This window comes from Medicago sativa, chromosome 7, assembly GCF_051527215.1.
Source record: "Medicago sativa cultivar Bolivia chromosome 7, Bolivia_mono, whole genome shotgun sequence".
Classification (NCBI taxonomy): domain Eukaryota; kingdom Viridiplantae; phylum Streptophyta; class Magnoliopsida; order Fabales; family Fabaceae; genus Medicago; species Medicago sativa.
In genome coordinates this window covers 84944047-84969434 of record NC_140755.1, presented here as the reverse complement: position 1 = coordinate 84969434, position 25388 = coordinate 84944047, and the positions used below count along the sequence as shown (strand labels likewise).

Below are 25388 nucleotides of genomic sequence, written 5' to 3'. Positions count from 1 at the left end.
TGTGTATTTTAGGCGGTTTCTAGAGGTTTCTAGAAGCTTAGAAGGGCGGTGCCTCAAGGCGAGCGCGCCAAGGTCTCGGGAGCCCTTACGGAGGGCGCGCGAGCCCTTATGGAGGTCTTAGAGCCTTTACGGAGGGCTTCTAAGCCTTTAGGAATATTATGACGGTTCACACTAAATAAATTTTGACCCCATTAGTATGCATATAAGTTTTTTAGATAAACAAAATGATAAATAACTATGAAAATTCACTCATAACAAATTAGAGAGAGACCGAGATTTCAGCATAACAATTTTGGTATTGGACTAGTATATAAGTTAATCTCAATAAATAATTTAAAAGAGCACATAAATATAAATATTTTTGAAAGAAAAAAGAATAATGACAGTACTAAATGAGAAAGAAAAAGCGGGAAAAATATTATTATTGCCAATCGGTGATTAGTGATGAATCAATTTTCTGTTAAACTAAGCTAAAACCCTACTCTGAAATCTGAATTTGTAAAAACTCAAACAGACATGGCTTCTTTCCCTCCTCCTGGTTCACTCACTCTCTGCGAACTCAATCGCGAACTAAGTAAGTCTATAATCTCTCCCTCTCTCTCTCTCTCTCTCTCTCTCTCTCTCTCTCTCCATTCGCTTCTCTAACTCTGAATTTGTTTGCAGTCACCGTCGACGCTCTCTCCGACGATCGAGCCAACCAAACCTACGGAAAGCTTCTCGTAATCAACCACTTTATTTCAATTCAATTCAATCCTATTTTTATTTTATTTATTAATTAATTTTATTCGTTAATTAGGGATTGGTGTTCAGCCCCGTTCCATTTCAGCCTCCACCACCGCCTCTAGTAGACGACGACGTTTCCGAACAGAAAACAACTGAAACAACAACCGCTACCGCCTCTGAACGCGTTCCGAGAAAAGATCCTGTTGCAATCTTGCAAGGTGTTGTAAGGGATTTTCTCAGACGCCTCCTTTACCCTAACGATGTATGATTAATTAATTAATTGAGATCTTATTGCTTGCATTGTGCTTTTATTTTAATCCTTATGTTGCTTGCTATGAAGCAGTGTCGGTACTACATAGGTTGCTTGCAAGTTGTAATTTATTAATTTAGTTTTTGTTGTTTGTGATTCTGTGTAGGTTCGTTTGTTGCCTGAGGTTAATCTTCAGGGAGTTAGTTGGCACCTTAATAAGGATATTATTGCTTTTATATCTGGTCCCGACCAGGTTTTAGTTCACGACTATGAAGATCCAGGTACTTAACTTGTTATGATGGTGATTAATGATAGTGATATATATTATTAGCTTATTGATTTAGTTAAGGAAAATGCAAAAGTTTATGAATTGCTTTTGCATAAAACCACAGCAAGAACAACCAAGCCTTATCCCACTAAGTGGAGTCGGCTACATGGATCAAATGACGCCATAGTGTACTATCATAAACCAAATTTGGATCCAACTCATTGACCTCTAAATCTTTTCTAATGGTTTCTCTAATAGTTTTCCTAGGTCTTCCTCTACCTCTTTTAACTTGACTCTCCTTTATTTGATCTACTCTTCTTACCACGACATCTACGGGTCTTCTCTCTACATGCCCAAACCATCTAAGCCTATTTTCTACCAACTTTTCTACTATAGGTGCTACCCCCACTCTCTCCCTAATGGTGTCATTCCTAATCCTATCATGTCTAGTCTTACCACTCATCCGGCGCAACATCCTCATCTCTCGCTACACTTACTTGATTCTTACGTTGACTCTTAACCGCCCAACACTTCGTACCATACAACATCGCCGTTCGACCGCCGTCCGATAGAACTTTCCTTTCAACTTAAGTGGTACTCTCTTATCGCACAAAACCCACGAGGCTCTTCTCCATTTCAACCACCCGGCTTGAATATGATGGCTTACATCTGCTTCTATTTCACCGTATGGACCCAAGATATTTAAACCGTGTAACTTAGGGTATGATATGATCTCCAACTTTCACCTCCAAGGTAGACCTACTTCTCCTTCCGCTGAAATTACATTCCATATACTCCGTCTTGCTTCTACTCAAGCGGAAACCATATGCTTCTAAGGCTTGCCTCCGGGTCTCTAGCCTCCCGTTCAATTCCTCCCTCGACTCACCAAGCAAGACTACATCATCCGAGTTTTGATGGCCGGAGTTGGTTCGAACCCCGGACCTTGCATATATTATGCATTGTCCATACCAACCGAGCTACGAGGATTTTTAAAGAGCAGTTATAGTGGTGCTATATTGTTAGTGTGTAGCACAATTTGAACACATCATTATTGTTCTTCGTCATGCTATTTAGTGCAAGGTGTTGCCAACTAGCGGCTATAGCGGGCACTATAGCATAGCAGAAACTGAACAAACTACAATTTTCTATCATTGGCGATTTACAACATTGGATCCAACAAAAGCATGCGTGCTTTATGTCAATTGCTGTAAATGTTTCAAAACCATCCTTACCATATATGTTTATCAGTCTGTGATTGTTTTTTTAATCTCTTTGTGCATGTTCGGTGCGGATTTTGTCCGTGCCAAAATAACAATGCTCTTTAGTTAATGTCATTGTTAGTTATGGATAGTGTTTGCTTTGATTTTAGCACTTATAGTTTCACACTTTGAATAGATGGGAAGGATTCGATTATTTTAACCAACGAGTCTCAGAGAGATGTTAAAGTGCTAGAGTGGAGGCCTAATGGTGGGAGGATGCTTGCTGTGGGTTGCAAGTGAGTTTCTGTCTTTGTGCTCGGTTGTACAGTGTCAATTGTTGGGTCATTGTATTTTTTGTTAACTGGACTTGGGTTTACTGATGCAGGAGTGGAATTTGCTTGTGGTCTGCTTCATATCCTGGAAATGCCGCATCTGCTAGATCTGGCACTATTTCCTTTGTAGGAAGTTTATCTAGAGGCTCTGGAATTCGGTATCTCCTAGTCGATTTTCTTCGTAGTCAAAATGATGAACATGTTAGCGCCCTTACATGGAGTCCTGATGGAAGATATCCTTATAAATGTCAAATTATTTTTTGTTTTGCCACTCGTTTCCCATATATGGATACCACCTGCATATTCTTTCTTTTTGCTAGAGATGTTTGTGTATGACAGTACATTTTTCTCCACAGTAAGCATACAGAAAGTATTACCATTAAGTACGGGTCAAACTTGTGAGTTTGATGCACAGTTTTTTTATTACAAATTATTTGTACTTAGCCATTTTTTCTTAACCTATTTTCACATTCCTAGCTTCTGCTTCATATGAAAGGTCTTCATTCACTGTGTGGGATGTTGCTCAAGGTACGGCATAGTCCTTGCTTTGTTAAGTAGTTGAATTGAATTTTACTTTTAATAACCATTTTCTGCCTACTAATGACACTAATATGTTGAGTAAGCTTAACTGATTCTGAATTTGTCTTTTTTCGTTTTCTACCTGAATTGTTCATACTAAATTTAAAAAGGTACTGAATGTACCCTTAGCTGTATATGTTTGCAATCTAAACTGATGATTTAAACAGTTCATTAGTATATTGCAGATATGATCCGACGGATCATAGAAAAATCCGACTTTTGCTATGATTTTGGAGAAATAAATCTTTCGTTACTTATTTTTTATTAAATTGCTCTAGTGACGTCATATGTACCAGTCACTTTCATTTGGACCCAAACGGTTTATTTTAATTTTTTTAGAGATTCCAGTTAAGTAGTAAAGCAAAAATGTTTAATGTTTCTTAGGTGTTTTGCATAATAGTCACACAGTGAATTTACACCGTCAAGAGAAAGTGAGGACATTGTTTATATACAAACTTATTGTATTAGTTAGTTATAAGAACAGGATTACTAGTCTTTACACGTTCCGTATTAGTGCTTTTGAAATGTTTACGACTGGATTGGAATATATTATTTTGAAAACTTGAGTGTTATGCAAAAAAAGTTATAGATTTGATCTTGTAATTTAATAAATTGACAAATTGATAATACCAATGAAGGCTGGCTTAATAGGTAAGATTGCATTGCATCCGCTCAATGGTCTTCAATTTGATTATTTCCAGTAATTGTTAATTGATAGGTCCTATGTAAATTTAAGTATCAATGTAAGCCTTTGTCGAGACATAGGGCATGCCGTATCTCCTATAGGGGCAACCTTCCTTTCGTTTAAACTTTTTTGTACTAAAAAGAAAACAAGTGATCTCACTTCTGTTGCCCTGGTTATGCAGCTTTAATTTCGAGAGTCTAAATGAGGGAGGCTGAGGGCTGTGTCTATATTTCGATTGTCATCTCATTTCAATAGAAAGCTCTCGAGTACTGATGTTTGTCTCTGCTTTCTGATTTTTTTTTCCTTGTTATCATTAGGTCTGGGGACACCCATTCGACGAGGATTAGGAGGCATAGCAATGCTTAAGTGGTCACCCACTGGAGATTATTTCTTTGCTTCAAAATTGTAATGCAACATGCTAAATTTGGCTTATGGAAATATTAAGTTTTTATTGAACCTGAACTGTTTATGATTCATAAAACATAACCTTATTATTACGCTCTCTTACAGTGACGGAACATTTTATCTTTGGGAGACAAACACGTGGACATCAGAACAATGGTCATCGTCTAGTGGTTTTGTCAAGGTACGTGAGGTCTACATGCTTTTTTTGGTGCTCTATGTTTACTTACTTACTTTGAGACAACATTTGTTCTTAAACTTTGCATGTGTGTTTGGGATTTGCTTTTTAAGGGGGATAACTAAAAACAAGACTCATTTCAAGATGAGATTAGGATTTAATTAAATTATATTATTCGAGTGTTTAAGAAGATACAATGACAGGAGCTTTACATTTGAGTAGAATAACACTGTCATAGTCTGAAGCAATTGGCAAAGATTTATAATTTTTTCTTGTCTGGTGGTTGTGTCTTATGTTATTTCTACTTTCAATGCTGTGTGCTTAGTGTGCAACATGGGATCCAGATGGGCGTATGATACTGCTTGCATTTTCCAAATCATCAACTTTGGGATCTGTTCACTTTGCATCGAAACCTCCCTCATTAGGTATTGTACCTTTTCTTTCAAGGATTTTGTGTTGATTTGTTTTCTGTTTCAGTATCTTGCTATACGAAAACTTGATAAACGGAACATATGATATTCAAATGTATGGGATGAGATGGTAAAGGGAAATGAAAGGAAGTGGGATCAGTCCTGAATACACTTTACTGTAAACAATGACTCTGAAAAGGCTGACAACAGTGATCATGTCGGATGGTGAAAATTTTGTAATTTGAATGGAAAGGGAAAACAGATGGAACAAGGTGAAATATATTTCCCTAATAAAGTGAATGACTGTCATATAAAACACTGACAACCATACAAAAAAATGTCTTTGAAGAAACACATGCCCTCTACTTTGAGTGAACTACAGTTACAACTTAATCTCTTAACTAAAGAGGCCTTTCCCAGTCACATGCATATTTCTCAATAGCAACCATTTGTTAATTGAATTGAATAAGTAGATGGTTGATATTAGATGTGGATTTATAAGAAAATTTGTATGGCTGTTGATGTCTAGTATTAGGATTGAAAACATGGTAAAAATTGAACCGTTGAGTGCTACCCTTCTTGTGAGCAGGAATTTTTTAAATGGCTCATCGTCTACCTTTTAAAAGGGCCCAATTCAGGAGTTGTATTATTGCATATACTTATGTCCTGCTAGCTGAACTGAAGCACAATGATTTATCGATGGTAGTTATTCTTGTGTGTTTGTAGTCCATGTTCTAGCCTCAATTCATGCTTGTCTCGTCTAATTTCTTTAATATATGTATGTGATACATTTATAATTACTCATTGTTGGTTTTTCCAGATGCACATCTGTTACCTGTTGACTTGCCAGAGATATTATCATTGACAGGCAGGTAGAGATGAATGAGTTTATGTTCTTGGGTTCATTCATTTATTTTAATGTCTGTGAGTTGGTGCTAAGGTCTTATCGTTTTACAAATTCCGTATTAACCAATTCGTAGGGCTGGAATGAAAGACTGATAACTGATTATTGCAATTAGCATCATCAGCTATTTTGATTTGTAGCCCTTTCTCCTGTTCTATCATAATATATTTTTTACTTGGATTAAATCGGGTTGCTGATATATTTGGCTTTTAATTTGTAAGATATTGATCATGAAAAATGGAACTGTTTTTGGGATGTTTTTATGTGCTCATGTTTACTAAAAACAGGAATGATAATGTGTTTGGCTGGATGCTAATCAGTTTTTTTATTTTTACTTTGCAAAACATGGCCAAGTCTGAAGATGGCAATTTTTTCATCATTTCCTTCTCTAAATTTCAGAAACAGGACACGAGAAGTTCAAATGTAGTGGCAACTATTTAATTTTAAAAAATATTACCATATCTTCTCTAAATATCAGAAACAGGATATGACAAGTTTAAATGTGATAACAACATTCTAAATTAATTGAAAAAAATCGGTCATAGTACTTAACACATGCTCTGTAGTCACCTAGATGTGGTTAAAATTTTGTTTCCGCAAATTAAGGTGTCTTTTGTGTTAGGTGCCTAAGTTATTTATCTTCCTTTTCCCGAATCATAAGGTTATCATGTTTCTGTTCGAAACTACTGGGTTATTTGTTATCTAATATCATTTTATTCAGTCAGGGAATTGAAAAAATAGCATGGGATAGTTCAGGAGAGCGATTGGCTGTGTCTTTTAAAGGTGGAGATGAGGTATATGGTGGTCTGATCGCTGTCTATGATACAAGAAGGACTCCTCTGATATCTACTTCATTAATGTGAGTTCTTGGTTAAAAATGGTCCAATCACTGGTGTTTCTATCATTTCTTTTTCAATTATTTAAATTTCAAAGTTATTTGTCTTAAATATTCTTTGCTTTGCGAATTATGTTGAACATGCTAGTCATTTGCATTGGTTTATTTTTCAATGTTTTAGTGGATTTATAAGAGGGCCTGGAGACAGTCCAAAGCCAATCTCATTTTCATTTCACGGGAAGTTTAAGCAAGGACCATTACTCTCTGTTGTAAGTCCCACATGAGTTTCACTTGTTCTGCTTTCTTTATTTCTGATTTTTTTCCCTTAACAAGTTTCACATGAGTATGCTTGTGATAGCATACTTATTTTACGTAGAAAAATTTACCGGTCTAGTAAGAATTCTCACTGATAATCCTGGTTTCGACTAACATAACTTAGGTGCTCCATCTTGTTATCTGTTCTTATTATAAACATTTTGAAGCTTTTCATATATACGTTCTTTTTATTCTACAGTGTTGGAGCAGTGGATTTTGTTGCACTTACCCACTCTTATTCCGTTCTCATATGCTTCCGTAAAGGAGAATATCTGCGAAATTTTGCTGGCTGGGCACAATTTAGTGCGAGCTAACTTTGATGATGTTAGCATCTTAAGTTGCATGTTTTGAAATTATTTTTGGGGTAAAATTGATTTATCATGTGTATTTAAATTTTGGCCTTGTAAAAAAGGCTATTGATGTATTTGTTTGGAAACCAGGACAAGTAAGCAGGTTAAAAAAAGGTCATGCGTGATTAAAAAAAATTAAACGCCCTCTTCATTATTTGATTGGAAATCACAGTAGTTTTTATTATTATTTTTCTTATTTTATTTACTTTTTTTGACAAACTTATTTTATTTACTTGATAAGCATTTTAAACACCCCTAAAAAAAGTATTTTAAGCACCATTATTTGTTTAAGAGAAATACTAAAGAGTGTCCTTGGAGCATTGGTTAAGAGGATAAAAATAGAAATATTGTATTAGAAAATTTTGAAAAGTGATGAATTTAACTTTTTAAAAGTCAAAATATTGTTGAATTCAATGTAAACATACTATATTTGGTTTCCTTAACAAGTACCTGCACTTGTTAGCATAACTCTTTGTTTAAATATGATTCTATCAAAAAGATATAAAATTGATTTTAAGTAAATGTAATTATAAGAATCAAATGTCCTATTGTTATTATTATTCTACAATTTTTATAGAAACATGGTATTTTCCAAATATTTGTTTTTGAAATATTATTGTTCTTTTTTATATATACAATTAATACGAGTTTCATTTTTTTTTTTTTTGATAGTGATAAGAGTTTCATTTTTAGGGGAGTTTAATTATTACTTTTTTATAATTATTATTATTATTATTATTATACACTCTTAATAATTGTATCTCATCGTGATATGTTATGTTTCTTTATATCTCATCGTGATATGTTATGTTTCTTTATAAAATACACGTACTATATATAGCATTATTTATGTGTGTAATCCAAACTACTCGAGAGTTAATCATTTGGAGGTAATCAAACGCTGTACCAAACATGTTGTAGTTACACCAAAGGTATAACATTGAGTTGTTTGGAGTGAAATTAGATTTGTATCACTTAAGAAAGATTTTAGGTTTGAGCATTGTTGCTGAAAAAAACATGGTTGGGAGGGAAGATCCGGTAAATGGTGATACTTCAATAAAGATTGGTTATTTGGCAAAGTCAATAGATACTCTGTTGTTTTAATACATATACTCGGAAAAAGAAAAAAAGAGTATTACTTTTCCCACCCTATGCCTTTTCTATCGCGCCCTATTTTTTTAAAAATTACCCTCGGGACATTCCGGATTGTATAATCCGGACACATCCGAACTATATATTCCGGATTGCATCGGTGCACGGAAATGAAACAGATTTGCATGTCATTGTGGTTTTTATCATTTTTTCTTCAATAAATCATTATATATGTTTGTATAAAAGACAATTAACTTAAATATTATATCAAAAAATGATTTTATATATATATATATATATATATATATATATATATATATATATATATATATTTATACCAAAATGAATTTATATCATTACACATTTCACCTAATGATATACTCCCTCCGTTTCAAAATGAGTGTTGCTTTAGCCAAAAAAATTTGTTTCAAAATGAGTGTCGCTTTAAGTTTCCAATGCAATAATAACTTTTTCTTTTCAATTGTACCCTCTAATTAATACTCTGCACACTACTTCCAAAGTATTACTTTTAAAACTAACGAATAGTTAATAAGGATAATTTGGTAAAATAACCATTCTCTTTCTCTTAATCATTGCATTTCTTAATATGTGTGTAAACACCTAAAACGACACTCATTTTGAAACGGAGGGAGTACATTTCAACTAAACGATGTTGTTTTATAAAAAAAAAAAAACTAAACTATGTTGTATATTTTGAATATTTCAAAAGTATTTTTTTTTTGAAGAAGTTTCAAAAGTAATTTATGAGCTAGATTTTAATTAGCTAGATTTTAATTATGTTCAATGTGTTTTAAATGTGGCTAAATGATTTTGACTTGTTATATTCCTATATTTTGTGATTCTGTTTTCCTTAAAAATAGCATAACGTAAGCATGATTTTATTAGTTATTAGCATCAGTAATTAATATAAAATATTGCCTTTTAATTTAAGAAGGAAGAGGCGGTTACCTTCTTGGGATATCATTTTCTTTATAATATCATAAACTTTTCACGAATTACACCAAGAAAACATATACCGTTCTTCTTTTTCTCCTTCTTTTTCTATAGAAAATTCTAAGTGCCTAAGTTACTATGTTTATAAATTTTCTCGTGTCTTGATAGCCTCGGTACGATTATCGCCGGGAAGAACCTGTTGTATTACGGGGAATTGCGCAATCTTGCGGATAATTCCTTAGTCCATTGACATAGTCACGCCTCGGGTTTTACTTCATTTCTTGTTTGCAAGTTAATCATTTTTCGGTCATCCGCAACAACAAACTAATGATATATATCTAATCTATGGCGCCGAAAGATCAATGAGACTATCATCCACCTCAACCTTCACACTCGAACCGGGACCAGCACCAACCCTCTCATCGGGATCAAGATTTTCAATAATGTACAATTCTTCATCATCTTCTATCACCGCTACACCCGTCGCCCGACTTAGCTTATTATAATATGCCATTCGGCCGACATATCTATCGGCCATGTGTACCGCATCCTCTCGATGGTATCGTCTCCATAGAGCATAAGTGGGAGGAATCGGACAACCATCCTTCAATTTCAATGCCATAAAATGGTTGTCATTCACATATGCCGGACATATCAACGGATCGATACTTGACGGCGGCGGTGGACCACATAAAGGGAAAAAGGTTTCGATTTCCCAATGGACAACACAACAACCATTTGGTTGAATTTACGTGCAATGAGGAAACCCATATCCGGCATTGTCATCCATTTATCCGGTGGTGCATTGCCAATACCGGCGTAGGATAGAGCGTCTAAGACCTCTTTATACCGCCTATCATCATTAATCATCCTTCGATAACGGCCATTTTCTACACCGATAAGATCTTTGTAAAGGTTGTACCGGACTAATGTGTGATCATCAACAGTCAAGTTACGTATGACCGCAACTGCTCGGAACCCACAATGGCCATCACCGGGTACATCCGTAACCTTTTCAATAAAGCCATGCATCCAAATTGGGATTTGGTCTTTGTGTGGTATGTGAACTTCAACGGGTGTTGGCTTTAATTGCGGATTTTTTGGAATTGGCTTAGGAAGAGTAAGAGACATGTTGCTTTTCCGTGCACTCTTTCTACTCGTCCCCGTTGACCGTGTCTGTGAACCCCTGTGTTTCTTGCTCACGGGAGTCAACAATCTCCCGAGGAAGGGACCGCCTTGTCGATCGAATGCTTTGCTTATATTTCTTTGGAGCTCCTTTGGTGGTGACCTTATTTGGCGGTGGACGCATAGAGGTGGTTTCCGGTAAAACAAATTGTCGGAATTGTTCTTTCAAATGCACTTCATGTTGTAATCGGCGTCCTTGAACCGGGCCTACAATGTGTAAAAAACTGTCATTTTGGTTGTTGATGGAAAACGATCGAAACATGCATTCTCGTTACCACTACTGATACGATCCGGATTTTATATTCCAAAATACATAAGGTAATCCGGATTATAAAATCCGGAACTTCCCGATACACCCTTTGCATGAGCCTTAGGCGTGAATGCTACCACTCCGGATTATATAATCCGAACCCATCAATTATGTCCGGATTATATAATCCGGATTACACCAATACTGAGAATACGAAACAACAATCCCGGCGTAACATAAAAAATACCTAGAGAATATCCCATTCTAGCAATAGAGAGATGTTTTCTTTTTGAAGCTTCGGGTCAACCTCGTACTCGAACCTCAACCTCTTCCGGTGGGTGTGAATTTCTTCCAAACGGATGGCGGTGCCGTTCTTGATCTTCAAAGCTATCATACACGCACACGGTAATCCGTAAGTGATCAAACTCAAACAACCACATCTTGATTTATCCGTACCAATTTCAAGTGCTTTATTGTACTCTACTACGAGATGATGCAAAACTTCCCTTGAAATGTTCGGATCAACCTAGACCACAAAACCTTGTCTTTGAACCGATGTTCAAGCATGATAATGCTCGTACGAAACGAAGCATGTATTGCGGTATGTTGCAACTCTAGCATGACATGAACGGATTTCAGTTTGTACTCAAACCCCCTTGATAGCCGCATTGCTGCTCCAAACCATAATTTCGCCCTAAATGGAGTGTTTTTTAGAGGTGTTGGGAGTGTTTGTGATAAAGGTGGTTTGCTTCAACTAGGTTACGGGAGAACTATATATAACCTAGCTGTCCGGATTACGTATTCGGAAAAAAGCGACTATTTTTCCCGCTCGGTTTAAATACGGGGCGTGCGGATTTTCTACTCGGAATACAACCATTGTGTCCGGATTTTGTTTTCCGGATTGTATTTTACCCCGACCAAACCCAAGTTTCGCAAGTCCCATGAAGCAGGTGATTTCCTAATCCTTTCGGATTATATGATTCGAATGTTGTCGGATTATATAGTCGGATAAAGGGTATTTTGGTCAAAATTACGGGGCGCGTGAGAAGGCAATAGGGTGGGAAAAGTAATACTAAAAAAAAGGCTATTAAGAAATTACTTATTATATTTGGACAAAAAAAAAAAATTACTTATTATAATATGTCATTTCAGAATCACCAATTTTTACATCGTACTATGTATGCCAATCAATACTATGACAAACCTTTGTAACCAAAGGATGAAAACTCGTTAAATTATTCTAAATCTATTTCAATTACAAGTGACCAAATCATGCATATTCATTCACCCTGCACATTGGTAACAAGGTTATCTTAAAAAGATGATCAAGAAAAAAACAAAAAACTTGTGCAATAACATATTTGAATGACACCTTTTCTTTCATCCTCCTAACAATTTCATTTGTGCAATTTGTGCTAAACTACTTTGCAAAGACTAAGTTGACTCAACACCACGTTCCTGTCATAATATAGTTAGTTACACTCATCCCAATTCTCACCCAACCACAGCCTAAGCCGATTCAAAGGTTTTGCTCTTCCGCAACATCGATCCTTGCCCGTGTTACATTAAAGCTTTTTCAGGAACTTTGACAGATTGATTGCTCAAAACTGCAAAGATATAGCAACAGCATATAATGAATTAAACATATTGGCAAACCCAACATACATCCAATCGGATTATCGGAACCTCTGTATAATGAATTAACTATCATCCAAAATAATCTTCCATGTACCCTCATTGTAAGGATTAACTGATCTTTAAGCCATCTCATAAGACTAAAACCAAATGATATTGTCATAACAAAACTCAACCAATGTATTTATTTAAGTATGATATTTATAATCGAATTATATTTCGGACTGAGAATATGCATACATTTCTAAAGAGGTTAATAAGATTTCATTTTGATATAACTACCACTTTTTTTTTTGGATGAATACCACACTTGATCACATTTGATAGCGTAACTGTCTTATAACCTATAAGAACAAAAACTAAGGACAGCAAGTCAGATGTAAATTATCTAGCCTACTTGTGAGAATTGAGAAATGATTACAATCTCTTGAAGAAAAAAAGAACTTGAACAACTCCACCTGAATTTCGGCAGAACAATTGAAAGAAATTAGGGACAGAACAAAAACTAAGTATTCTAGCTACTAATCTATCCTTCCTAATGAATCAAAAAAAGGACAGCACGGTGCTATTAAGCTTCCATCGTGGCATTGTCCAGGAAAGGGTCGAACCTGAAATATACCAAAAATAACACATCAACAACGGCTAATTAGGGGTGGACCTTTTAGTCATTAAATTTTCTCTTCACTTTCATTCTCCTTGAATATATTAGATATATAAGAACAAAACAAAGGCAGACCATTCTGTAATAATCCCTTTTTAACTTTTTAAGTATAATCTACTCTCTGTTTACATTGCTCAGAGAAGGAACTCTGAAGCAGTTAAAATTCTCTTCATTAAACTTTTGTCTTACATTAAGACAAAGAAGGTTACTCAATATAATAAATCTATACTACTTTGACTACTCTTTCTCGGCATTGATGATAACGTTTATCATCTGCCCAACTGTCCCCCAAAGACAGGAAAAAGAAAAGGAAAACACATATATCCAAACTGAGGTTCTTACCAGTAGAGACGAGGGGGATCTTCCAGAAGCGCTTGGCCACCTGACAACAATCCAATTAAACTCAAAAACCCAGCAAACATATGATGTTAGAGTGTTCATAGGCTCTACCTTCTTCACAATGCTGAAAACAATAAAGACTAGAGTGAAACGAAAGCTCAATAATCCTCCAACATAGAGTTCTAGCAACGAAACCACAACTAGTCATTAGAAAACCACCATTCATCTCATATAACACCTTGAACATTAATAACTCAGTCCACAATACATGAAGAGAAAAAACAAGTATGAAAGTGTTGAGGAACTTCACATTTTCATAAAACACTCGGTTCATGATCGAACCCAAATTTCAGTGAAATGGAAATACTATTATTTACTGAAAAGAGTAACTGTATTACATAAGCAAATTCCCCTATAATCCCTGAGTTAATGCTCCTCAGATAGAGATTGTTCTCTCTCTGCCCAACCTCTAAGGTTCTAACAGAAAATATGCAATAATCCCATACTGATTGCCCTTCCCTCTGCCTTTAACCATGTTTCCTATTCTAACTAACTGGAAACCTCAGCCCATCTGTTGAGTTAAGGCGCAAATCCAGTATCCTAACACTACCTGCCGCTAGAAAACAGCCCTGTTCCTAAGGCTGAGATAAGGAAACTGACTTGAGTACATTTTATCATTCCTAGAATAGATATTGGAGTAGCCTTGACATTCCCCCAAGAAAATTTGTATGGTCAATTTCATCAAAGCAACTGCTGCTACAACAAACAGTAGGGAAGCAACAAGGACCAAGTCAGAACACCATTGCAATACAAACCCCAAACGGTTAAAAACCTCTTGTGTCCAACCACCAAAACTCCCAAGAACTCTCTCTGTGCAGTAGTAGTTGAAAATCAAGCTTTGGCCCCTAAGATCCCATTGTTGTGAATTAGACGAGCCATCTGAACCCTTCTCACAATTCCCCACTTAGTGGGATAAGACTTGGTTGCTGTTGAACCCTCCTCACAATTTCAAATCTACTTCATTTGGGTGGCAGGTTGCCGTTACTTTTTCTACATGAGAGGAACTAATGCATCATCGATCACAACTCGAGCTAATGCAGATTTGAAGCGCTAAAAGTATCATATTCTGTATCTTTTACAATTCCCAGCAGCACAACAACACCATGTAATGTTCTTCATTTGAGAGATCTCGAACTGAAGAGTAGATACAATACTAATGCCATTTTCATTTTCTTTTTCAAACTGCCCCCTATCAGCACTGCAGTATAAGCATTCTGAATGCAAAGTATCAGGACTTCATTTGTCACCAGTCACTACAGAAGGATCTCTCACACAACCCTTCTCTAATACAGCCATCGGAAGACTACATGAATGTGTCTGCAATTGCTTAACAACTCCTGCCTAAAATGCCCCACCAACAGCTATCAGCCTATCACGATTTTAAGGTTGTGTTGGCAAATTCAGTAAGTAACCTTAGCTAGATCAGCAGATTTTCCAACTCCAACAACATACTGTCTCCTTCACTCATTGATAACTTTGGATAGAGGTTCCAGAATGGGCATGAACAATGCCTCCGTATAAGTCAGCACCAAGACACGCTCTAGAAAAGCAGAAGTTCCTTGCAACACTGAGTAAAGCATCAACACAACATCCTCTTCATCTAAGCATACGCCAAGTGCATCAAACCAGGCAACGAAAAAAATGCATGTGTCAACATCTATGTACTTTGGCTTTGATATCTACAAAGTATCATTCACAATTATTTGCATGCTCCAAGGCCTTCAATATCTACAAAATCCCATTCACAATTTAAGTGTTTTATACATCAAATAAGAGTCAATAGTTACGGCAAACAATATCTTTTTATGCTAGAGGATGAAGTAAACAACTAATGAATTGGTACTAACAAATCATATTTATCTATTTTGGGTTGAGCACAGGTTTTTTACAGAGCCTTAATCTGAAAACCAGATTCTGAACCACTAGGCTCAACAAGACGTCAAATTCCAATAAAATCAAGCCAAGCTTAAGCAATTGGACAGGTCTTGTTTAAAATAGTCACAGTAACCACAATTCCACCAGATCCTGCTTCGCCAAAATTTATCTCAGCTAAGACTTACGAGCATTTTACATATAGAATAAGAGGATCCAATTACGCAAACAGTGAACACACTTTTTCTGATAGCTACGAGCAAATTGAGACAACAAGGTAAGCAAGCTTTATTTTTAAAAAAGGGGGTAATCTAGAACCTGTAAATTTCAAACACATATTCTTTAATCTTTCAACATCATAAGGCTACACCTTGAACCAATAAATAGGAAATCTTTACTACACTGCACCTCTTTTTTATAATTCACTAGTTCTTAATACCACAAAGCAACCACTAGTTCACTTCAAATATGCGTAGGAGTCCAGTCAAGGATTCAAAATGAAGAACCTTGAAACTACTGAAATACAGATTTTTATTATTGGCAGTTTCATAAACATCTTTTGTATTTCAATCAATCACAAGAATCTAGTTTTACCTAATGACAAGTCCAGCTTGTATTGGAAATTCATGTTCGCAGGAAGGTATGACGTACCATTTGGAGTCATATCATATGCACATTAACAAATATTCATGATAGTAAATTATTTTGTGCCATGAGGATTATATTTAGATACAATCAACAAACCAGTCAAATCTAACTGCAAATTGTTGAATTAGCTGAAAAACGAAAGTATGAAACTACCTGCTTGTATTCTCACTTGACTATTTTTCCTGAGAACGCATTTTATAGAGATGAGAACTAGCTGCTGAGTAATCGTTATGTTAACCAAAACACCATTTAGCAAACTCTCCAAATATGTTTTTTCTGCTACCTTCACAATATCACGAGGATCAATTCTTCTCATTAGCCTCCAAGAATGGAATCACCCAATCACCTTCTCTTTTACCTCCCCCATCCACTTCATAGACTACAGCATTGCTCTCTTCCTTGGATTCATCACAAGAAGCTAACAACTGTTTGGTTTTTCTGCGCCCTAATAACACAAGCTCCAACATATTTCTACGAACTTCATACACCGGATTAGGCTCAATCAACCCTCCTTTCTCATAAGCCTCCCTGAGAAAAACAGTTAGAGCATTTCCTTTTGTAGATATGTAAAATATCCCCGGATGCCTAAGGAGTAACTCGCGCACATTAACTTCAATATCAAAATCCCTTCGAAAATGAGCCAATTGATCAACCTCAACCATTTTCTCCACAGTCAAACTCAACAGCTCATGAAGAACAGCAACAGCCCTCTTCTCATACCTCTGAACCCCACCACACTTAACATTTTTTCTCTCATAAGGCTTCGTATAAGAAAGCCTTTGCCAACCCTTCAAATTTTCCCTAAACCCTCTCTCAATCTTAAACCCGGTTGGAAAATTTATTGGAAAAGCAAACTTGGTCTCGAATTCACTCAACCATTTCTCTCTGTACTCTCTCTCCCTCCATTCCTCAACAAGCGCCATTCCCAATTCATCGTCCCAACCAACCAACGCCACAATCTCCAAATCAACCAACTTAAACTCATCACTATATCTCCCAAGAATGGATTCTCTGAAATCACTAGGAAGACCCAATTCTCTTCTGATCAACCTCAAAGCATGCAAATGAAGCGTACCATTCACCGACATCATAAGCAACTTCTTCACCCTTTTAACAACCTCAACCTCATGTTGTCTCACAACAACCTCTTCCAACAATATCAACTCCTTCATCCTTTTTGTGATTCTACAGCACATGTTCCTCCTAAAAGGATGAACAAACAGATAAAAAACATGAGGATATTTTTGAAGAAAGGAAGTAACAGTGACATTAAGTCCTATGATGTTTTTCCAGCGTGACATGAGTTGAAGAGAGACAAAAGAACCACGTTTTCGATTTGATACGAGGTTGTGGGTTTTGAGAACAAGGTTGAGTTTTTTGAAGTGGGTAGTTAATTTGTCGAAGTGGGTGTCTCTTATTCGGTCTTCTAAACGGGTTTGAGCTGAAATGGTGGGTTTTTTCCATCGTTTTTGGTTGAAGAGGAAAAAAGGTGAGAATGATGAGGTTGTGGTGGTTGGTTGGAAGATTCTGTATCTGAAGGTTGATAATGGATTCATGTCATTGATGGTATTGCAGGTTTGTGATGGAGAGATGACAATGAAGAGCGATTAGAGGGGTGCGTGTGAAATTGAGGAAGAGTGGGTACTGACTACTGAGGGCGTGGAGATTTACACGCACGCACTGATTAGAAGGGAAAGGTTCGCGAGCGAGATTTCAAACTCCGGCGCAATGCATTCACCTGTGTGGAATTTTCGATTGTTGTTTTTTCATTTCTTCTTCTGTCTACTAAAAAAATATGTAAAAAATATTTGATTGATTTCACATGTAAGGAAAAATAAAATAGGCAAGAAAATGGTTCTTATAAATATTTTTTTTAATTCTTGCAAAATAAAATCGCACTTTTTAATTCCTTTAAATTTTCGTCAACAATTTTAGTTCTCGTAGAATTTCGCATCAGCATTTTTAATCCTTATAAAAAATTTCCGTAACATTTTTGATAATCCAAACTCTTCCAACATGTTGATAATCTATATCAATGTTCTAACCCATATTTATTATTCAAAAGCAAAACCCCTAATATTTAACCGTGAAGATAAAACTCTAAAAGTGATTATATTTCCAGTGGGACAACAGAAGAAGTAACCGGACACACATGTATGTATGTTGTGCCTTCTTATCCATAAAACAATTCCTATTTGTCTCAACAAAATCTTCAATTGAAACAAACCACAACACAACACAACACAATGGCACTTCTCTGCTTCAATTCCATCACACTCACCCCTCTTTCTTCTTCCTCCATTTTCCCAATTCCCTCCACAACCCCAAGTAAGTACCATCACTTCTTCTTCCTTAATTTCTCCACAATACATTCCCATGTTTTTATTATTCTTGTTATTGTTTCTTTTATCTTGATTCTCTCGAACTATGTTTTTGTTTATCAGTTTCAAGAGTGCACGTTGGTTTGCCCACAAACTCATTGAAGGGACTTCGAATCTCGGCACCCTTTGTTGTGAAACCGAGGGAAAATGCAATTTTTATTGCATCTGCTACTACTGAATCCAATGTTGCAGATGGGTCTGAAAGTGAAAGCAAGAAAGAGAGTGATGCTGTTTCTGTAGATAAGCTTCCTTTGGAATCAAAATTGAAGGAGAGGGAAGAGCAGAGGTTGAAGATGAAGCTTGATAAGAAGATAAGGTTGAGGAGAAAGAGACTTGTTCAAAAGAGGAAGTTGAGAAAGAAGGGTAATTGGCCACCTTCCAAGATGAAGAAATTGAAGAGTGTTTGATGATTATATCTGTTTGCAGGTTTAATCCTGATTTCTTCTTATTGTACCTCTGATTATGCTCTTATTGTCAACAATTTAGTTTTTTGTTATTTTCTAATCCATCTACAATGTATCATGTATTTTGACAATTTTTGTTCATTTTCAATCAAGGGTTTTAGTTTATATGTAGATGGATGCCTTATATTTGGTTAATATTGAAATATGGTTTGGTTTGGAATCAATGACATGATTGTTGTGTTTGGATATTTTTACTTAGTCCATTTTGGTTAATATTGAAAGTTGAGTGCTATTTGGTACGACGAGTTTAGCTACGAAAACCAACTGATGAATAGGTGTAAAGAGTGGAACAAATATAACTCCTATTTGGGTGAATTAGCTGGTCAACACTTTACGTTGGTTATTGTCGGTGCATTGCTCATAACAATGAGCATTTCTCGTATTGAAATAGGGGTTTGATTTGGAATCTATGTAGCTTGCCGACACTTCTCATTAAAGGCATGTCAGGTGTTCAACACATGCTAGTGTCCGATACATATGGTTACATTCAATTATTCTATTTTCTCAAATTATTATTGGTGCCGTGTCAAGTGTCTGAATTAGTTGTTCGTTGTTTGGAATCCATGCCATGATTGATGTGTTTTGATATTTTAATTAGTCCCATTTTGTAGTTTTTAGGTTGCTTGGGAATCTTGTTGTGTTGTTTGCAAATTAAGTGATGAAAACAGATAAGCAAATAGCAATTTCTATCATTTTGTTCAGAAGAAAGTTGAGGAATGCAATGAATTATGTCTTCTGATGCTATAGTATTATCATGATTAACTTATTCAATGTCTTGTTGTATTTTCTCAAAATTAAATAACTATCCGTCTTTTCTTTATGCAATTGCTTGGACTGTGAAACGAAAACCGAGTTCCAGTGACCTCATTTTTCTTATTGACTGATCCATGAGTTAACTCATACATGGTGCTCCTGACATTTTACTCTTCATCCTTTGGTTGATAGCACTTGATCACAAGGCAATTCTAAAATATTAGTGTGTACAGAGAATTATTGTGTGGCATAGTATAGAAGATAAAAGAACATAAAATTTGCTCTTAATAATCTTAAATAATCCACTTAAGTCAATTAGTGATGTTAATCTGTTAGTGCTGACTCGGCACAATTTTGTTATGTTGATAGTTAGAGGGACTCAACTGTAAATGTCTCTTCCTTGTACATTTCTAATTCATCAAGTAAGATCAATCAAATCTTCCTTGAGTTTTCTCAGATTTCTCATTGCTCTGGCATTGAATCATGCGCTACTCATCATGCCTCACAACAATCAAATTCCTGTTCAGATTCCAGCAGCTCCCACCCCTATCAATCTATCGTAAAATCCCTATTACATTCATCCAAACGAGAATCTAGCAATTGCATTGGTGAATCCACCGGTCAATGACAATAATTACCATTTTTGGGTGAGATCTATGAAGAATGTGATTTTGAAGAGTAAGATTTGATTCCTTGACGGAACGGAAGTACACCAAAGTCGTCGATTTGATCTCAGCTATGAAGCATGGGAGCTCTGTAATAAGTTAGTTATTGTTTGGATCTTGAACTTTGTCAACTTTCTATCGCACAAAGCATTGTGACAAATCTTGCTTCGAAGCCATGGACAAATGTAAAAGAAAGATTCGCTTATGCAGATTGCTTTCACATTTCAGATCTTCAGCGAGATTTACACAATTTGAAGCAAAATCACCTTTCTGTTGGTGATTATTTCACTTGAAGTATTCACCATCTTGAAATTTATCTCTGATATTGTTGCCAATGGGCAAGTGACTAGTAAAACATACAATACTATAAACATGAATTTTGGTAAGATTTTGTGATTGTTGGCAGCACAACATTTGTCATTACCATTACTGTGTTCTGGCATCTAGTCTTGGTTCGTAATATTAAGGATTTGGTTTGGAATTCATGGTTTAATGTATTTTGATTTTTATGACCTTATTTTGCAGTGTTTTTAATGTTTGGGAACATGTTCTCTACGATGTGCACGTGTGAAACAATGAAAAATAAAAACCCTGTAAAATATGAAAAGCAAAATCCATGAATAATGGACTTGGAGGTCAGTATGAATCATGTTTATCACATATGAAAAATCCATGTTTGTGTGCTCAATTTTTTTTAAGTCAATTTAAAGAAAATTGTATTCTGGGTTAACTTTACTATGCTAGAAGTCAATAGAAGAAAACATGTTTCCCCAATTACAAACTACTAGTCCATTTGTTAAATATTAAATTTTTCTTTTATCTTTTTTATATTAGACTCTTTGAATTGATCCCGCTATAGTGTTCTTTTTTTTTTTTTTTTTTTTTTTACAAATACAAAAGTACCTCTTTGTTTTAAATATAATATTTTTTTCTCTCTTGTGAGGATTGGATTGGTGGAAAGAGTGCAATAAGTAAGACAGTAAAATTATGGGGCCAGTAATTATAAAAAGAAATTTAGAAAATTACACTGTTAACAAATTTATTGTTTCTTTTCAAAGCAACAAATTTATTGTTAGCTAAATTAATCACTCAACAAATTTATTGTTAGCTAAATTAATCACTTTTTTAAGATTCGTATATTAGTTAAAGAGTCTAATAACAAGGGAGTGAGAGTAATCCAAGGGATTACATTATGTAATCCATGTACTAGAACTATAAGAAATGAAATTGATTATATTTTTCACCGATTCAAATCACAAGGTAATACACTTATACACTCAAATAAATTCAAACCGTGGGTAGATAACATGATGAATAACCCAATGTGATAACATCTTAAATTTTGAATGGAATCTAACATATTTTTTACATAATTAACTTGTAAAATGAGAGATACCCATCTTTATATAAATTTTTTTCAAATCTTCTCTTTTCAACAAATAATTTGGATTTTTCTCACTATGATAAGAACCGGTGAACTTTTTCAAAAAACACCTATTTTTCCATTTGTCTTCATTTCCCATTGCAATTCCCCTATTTTCCGGGTATACATACAGTCTCAAATTTATGTGAGTGGAGGTGGAAAAAGTGCTAAAAAAAGAAACATTACTGTACAGAAATTTTTCTTTAATTGCCTTATAATACAAATTAAGGGGGAGGCCCTCACGACTGGCCTACAATATATACATATACCCCATCATAAACTAACTTTAGAATATTCAAAAGTTAAATTACCTTTATAGAAACTAAAATCCAAGGATGAAAGGGTGGGACATTTCTTTTTTCTTTTCTACTTATATTTCAACACTAGTCAGCAAATTACCAAATGTTTTGGTCCTCTATTCTCATGTCCCTTTCAAGTGATACACTTCATTTGAGTGCCATCTAGTCTTTATCAACGAAATATTAGACCAATGTATCAGCTCTTCGGATATTATATTTGCAGAGCGGACAAGTTGCTTTTGTCCGAAGCCAACGGCTGATGCATGCACAATGAAAATGGTGGGTACATGGAAGGCGGTAAAGTTCGGTTCCATCAACATATGGACATAGGCAGATACAGCATTCCTACAGCATAATCAGAAGTAGTTAGTCTCTCTTTCGGTAGTTTCATAATGTAACTCAACTACGTGATAATCATCAAAGAATCACAGGAAGCAATTTTTTCAGATCATAGCAAGTTCGCATGCAACCCTCTTCCATACATACAAAATGATATTAAAACTAAAGAATAATGGAATGAGAGCCAAGAGAAGACACAGTTTGTACTTACAGAATCATCTGGATGAAGAGATAGTTCACTGATATGGCTTTGATTGTATGAACCAATTCTTGCTTTAGCAAGTTGCTTCTTGTTGTCATCAACCATAACCATTACATTTGACTGTCTAAACCTATACATAGGAAGTGAGCTGATATCATCTTCCGAAGCACCTTCTCTGATTCTTAAAGCATAAGCTAATGCTATTATTGGGATGATGCAGAAGAGAGCGAAGAAAACTATACATGCCATCCCAATACAAAAGATAATAAAAAATACGTCAAAGGCTAGAAAGACCACGGTTAACCTGCAAGAATGTGATAAAAACATCATTAAGTGTTTGATACATCCAATAAACGCTATAGATAGCATAAGAGTGAATAATTGTCAAATAAGAGCATTTTATGCTAGAGGGTGACGTAAACGAGTAATGAATTAGTGAAATACTAACAAATAATAATATCTATTCTGGGTTGAGGCGAGCACAGTCTTTTGACAGAGCCTTAGCCTGAAATTCAGACTCTGAATGGTACCAGGCTCAACATTCAACAAGTGGTCAAGTTCATATAAAATCAGGTCAAGCTTAAGTATTTGGACAGGTCTTAATGGAAATAGTCACAGCACCAGAGCCTACTTCAAAAATTAAACTCGAAAAAGAAATATGATCACTTTCCAACTGGACTTTCCTACCAAGGGTCAAACTATTTAACAGCAAAACAGATGTAAATTATGTGTCCATCTTGTGAGAAATGATTACAATTTCTTGAAGAAAAAGAGGAACTTGCACAACTTCCTTCATCTCAATTCCGGCACAACAACTGAAAGAGATCAAGGACAAAATAGAAACTAAGAGCATTCTAGTTACTAAGTTATCCTTCGTAATGAAACAAAAAAAAGGACATCACAGTGCTCTTAAGCTTCCATCAAGGCAATGTTTGAGGAAGGGTCAAACCTGAATCAGAGCTTGTCAAAGTAACACATCAACAACAGCTAGTTTTTCTTCATTTCCATTCTCCTTTGATATGAGATCAAAACAATGGCATAACATTCTACAATTATCCCTATTTTAACGTTTTTAGTATAATATACTCTCTGGAGTAGTTAAAATTCGCGTCTTTTTAAGCAGTTGTCTTACATCAAAACAAAGAAGGTTAATCAGTATCATAAATCTATACTACTCTGACTACTCTTTATTGGCATTCATGACAACATTTATTATCCACCCAACCATTCCCCAAAGAAATGACAAGAAAAAAAATACATACATATCCAAACTAAGATTCTTATCTTACCAGTAGAGACGAGGAGAATCTTCGAGAAGTGGTTGGCCACCGACAACAATCCAATAAAATCCAAAAACCCACCAAACAGATGATGCCAATGTGTTCATAGGTTCTAACTTTTTCGCAATGCTGAAAACAATAAAAGACTATAGTGAAACCACGGCCCAATAATCCGCCAATATAGAATTCTATCAACAAAACCACGGCCATACACTAGAAAACCACCATTCATCTCATATAAAGTACGACACCCGGAACATAAATCACTCAAACCTCAACACATGAAAAGAACAAAAAACAAGCATGGAGGTGTCAAGTATCTCCACATTTCTCTAATCATAAAACACTCAGTTCACCACTCAATCACTTACATCAAATCACTGATATATTTACTTAAAGAGGAGTACTAGCAAAGCGACATACGTTCCAATACACTCTCTCATTGTTAGTTGAAATTCATGAGTCCCACCAAATTTACATGGGACCACATGAATTTCAACCGATAGGAGAAAGTGTGTTGCCAACATTATTCTTTCTTGAATTATTATTCGCATTGACATGTCAGTGTCACTACTTCATAGCTCAGTTCAACCCTTCTAACAAATAATTGTGCCCAATAGTTAAAAATTGAAATAGGAGCAAATACTATTATACTAATACTAATTATTAATCATCAATAATGTATAATAATTTTTTTGAAGAAAATAATGTATAATAATTATTACAATTAGTATATCCCTAATTTCATAATTGATCCATCACTTCAACAATTAAATGTCTAATCACCAAAAACATCACATAGCCCAAAATCATACTAATTTTTTTTTCAATAAAAAATAAAAATTTGAGTAAATTAAACAAACCCAATTAAGAAATGAAGAAAAAGAAGAAGAAGAGAGATAAACCTGTAAGGAGTATGAGAGAAGGAATCACGAGTAGTGAGACGAAATTCAGAGAAAACAAAAGCGACATGAAGAAGACACTCGAAGGCATAGCCACAGAGCCATAACCTGAGAGGAGTGGAAGGACGCTCGGAGAAAGTGGAGAGGATGACGGCGGCGGCAACCACCACAAAAGCGAGGTTCCAGACCATGTCGACCACCAATACCGCCCTTGAATAGACGCATGCTCCGTCGTCTTCATCGTTCTCCGATCGAGACATGCGGAGGAGAGGGTTGTGAGTTCCGACAGTGATGACCTGGCGTTGTTGTTGCTGTTCTTGTTCAGGTTGCTGTCTTTCTTCCATGCTGTGATGTTTTTTTTTAGAGAGAGAGAGAGAATTAAGACAGAAACGAGGTTTTGGTTTTTGGTGTTTTAGAAATAATAGATAGATAGATGGATAAATAAATAAATAAAAGAAAATTAGAATAAAATGGTAATATGAGTTAGTAGAGTGGTGGCGATGAAAGGGGAGGGTGGTAGGGTGATATTGGTGGAGTGGAGGTATACTAATAGG

General features: G+C 35.5%; 5 protein-coding genes across 5 annotated transcripts; 2 read left to right on the top strand and 3 right to left on the bottom strand.

The window, feature by feature from the left end:
• Positions 1–492: 492 nt before the first annotated feature.
• LOC146909532 (Transducin/WD40 repeat-like superfamily protein) lies at positions 493–7596 on the top strand. Its single transcript, XM_085724007.1, has 14 exons — positions 493–574; positions 664–719; positions 797–985; positions 1140–1254; positions 2637–2736; positions 2826–3005; positions 3242–3300; positions 4354–4441; positions 4547–4622; positions 4942–5041; positions 5847–5898; positions 6652–6789; positions 6947–7034; positions 7280–7596. The coding sequence occupies exons 1-14, from the start codon at positions 517–519 to the stop codon at positions 7340–7342; spliced, it is 1362 nt and encodes a 453-aa protein (XP_085580133.1). The 5' UTR covers positions 493–516; the 3' UTR covers positions 7343–7596.
• Positions 7597–12910: 5314 nt separating this feature from the next.
• Positions 12911–13880, bottom strand: LOC146909531 (uncharacterized). Its single transcript, XM_085724006.1, has 3 exons — positions 13658–13880; positions 13550–13589; positions 12911–13154 (listed from the first exon to the last, which is right to left on the bottom strand). The coding sequence occupies exons 1-3, from the start codon at positions 13878–13880 to the stop codon at positions 13115–13117; spliced, it is 303 nt and encodes a 100-aa protein (XP_085580132.1). The 3' UTR covers positions 12911–13114.
• Positions 13881–13893: 13 nt separating this feature from the next.
• On the bottom strand, positions 13894–17950 carry LOC146909530 (Ubiquitin carboxyl-terminal hydrolase family protein). The gene is made up of 2 exons (XM_085724003.1): positions 16280–17950; positions 13894–15334 (listed from the first exon to the last, which is right to left on the bottom strand). Exon 1 carries the CDS (start codon positions 17680–17682, stop codon positions 16429–16431), a length of 1254 nt encoding a protein of 417 aa, XP_085580129.1. The 5' UTR covers positions 17683–17950; the 3' UTR covers positions 13894–15334; positions 16280–16428.
• A 390-nt stretch (positions 17951–18340) lies between these two features.
• Positions 18341–19082, top strand: PSRP5 (plastid-specific 50S ribosomal protein 5). The gene is made up of 2 exons (XM_085724005.1): positions 18341–18454; positions 18571–19082. Exons 1-2 carry the CDS (start codon positions 18373–18375, stop codon positions 18912–18914), a joined length of 426 nt encoding a protein of 141 aa, XP_085580131.1. The 5' UTR covers positions 18341–18372; the 3' UTR covers positions 18915–19082.
• A 2916-nt stretch (positions 19083–21998) lies between these two features.
• LOC146909528 (E3 ubiquitin-protein ligase At4g11680-like) lies at positions 21999–25225 on the bottom strand. Its single transcript, XM_085724001.1, has 4 exons — positions 24838–25225; positions 23942–24061; positions 22662–22956; positions 21999–22456 (listed from the first exon to the last, which is right to left on the bottom strand). The coding sequence occupies exons 1-4, from the start codon at positions 25176–25178 to the stop codon at positions 22295–22297; spliced, it is 918 nt and encodes a 305-aa protein (XP_085580127.1). The 5' UTR covers positions 25179–25225; the 3' UTR covers positions 21999–22294.
• Between the last annotated feature and the right edge of the window lie 163 nt (positions 25226–25388).

Coding starts and splice junctions, on each gene's coding strand:
- LOC146909532 (XM_085724007.1), top strand. CDS start 517: ATGGCTTCTTTCCCTCCTCCTGGTTCACTCACTCTCTGCGAACTCAAT. Junction 1,255..2,636: donor TCACGACTATGAAGATCCAG/GTACTTAACTTG, acceptor CACTTTGAATAG/ATGGGAAGGATTCGATTATT. Junction 3,006..3,241: donor ACATGGAGTCCTGATGGAAG/ATATCCTTATAA, acceptor ACCTATTTTCAC/ATTCCTAGCTTCTGCTTCAT.
- LOC146909531 (XM_085724006.1), bottom strand. CDS start 13,880: ATGAACCGAGTGTTTTATGAAAATGTGAAGTTCCTCAACACTTTCATA. Junction 13,590..13,657: donor TTTTCAGCATTGTGAAGAAG/GTAGAGCCTATG, acceptor GATTGTTGTCAG/GTGGCCAAGCGCTTCTGGAA. Junction 13,155..13,549: donor GATCCCCCTCGTCTCTACTG/GTAAGAACCTCA, acceptor GGTATATTTCAG/GTTCGACCCTTTCCTGGACA.
- LOC146909530 (XM_085724003.1), bottom strand. CDS start 17,682: ATGAATCCATTATCAACCTTCAGATACAGAATCTTCCAACCAACCACC.
- PSRP5 (XM_085724005.1), top strand. CDS start 18,373: ATGGCACTTCTCTGCTTCAATTCCATCACACTCACCCCTCTTTCTTCT. Junction 18,455..18,570: donor AATTCCCTCCACAACCCCAA/GTAAGTACCATC, acceptor TTTGTTTATCAG/TTTCAAGAGTGCACGTTGGT.
- LOC146909528 (XM_085724001.1), bottom strand. CDS start 25,178: ATGGAAGAAAGACAGCAACCTGAACAAGAACAGCAACAACAACGCCAG. Junction 24,062..24,837: donor TTCTCTCATACTCCTTACAG/GTTTATCTCTCT, acceptor TATTGTTTTCAG/CATTGCGAAAAAGTTAGAAC. Junction 22,457..22,661: donor CTCTTCATCCAGATGATTCT/GTAAGTACAAAC, acceptor ATTATGCTGTAG/GAATGCTGTATCTGCCTATG.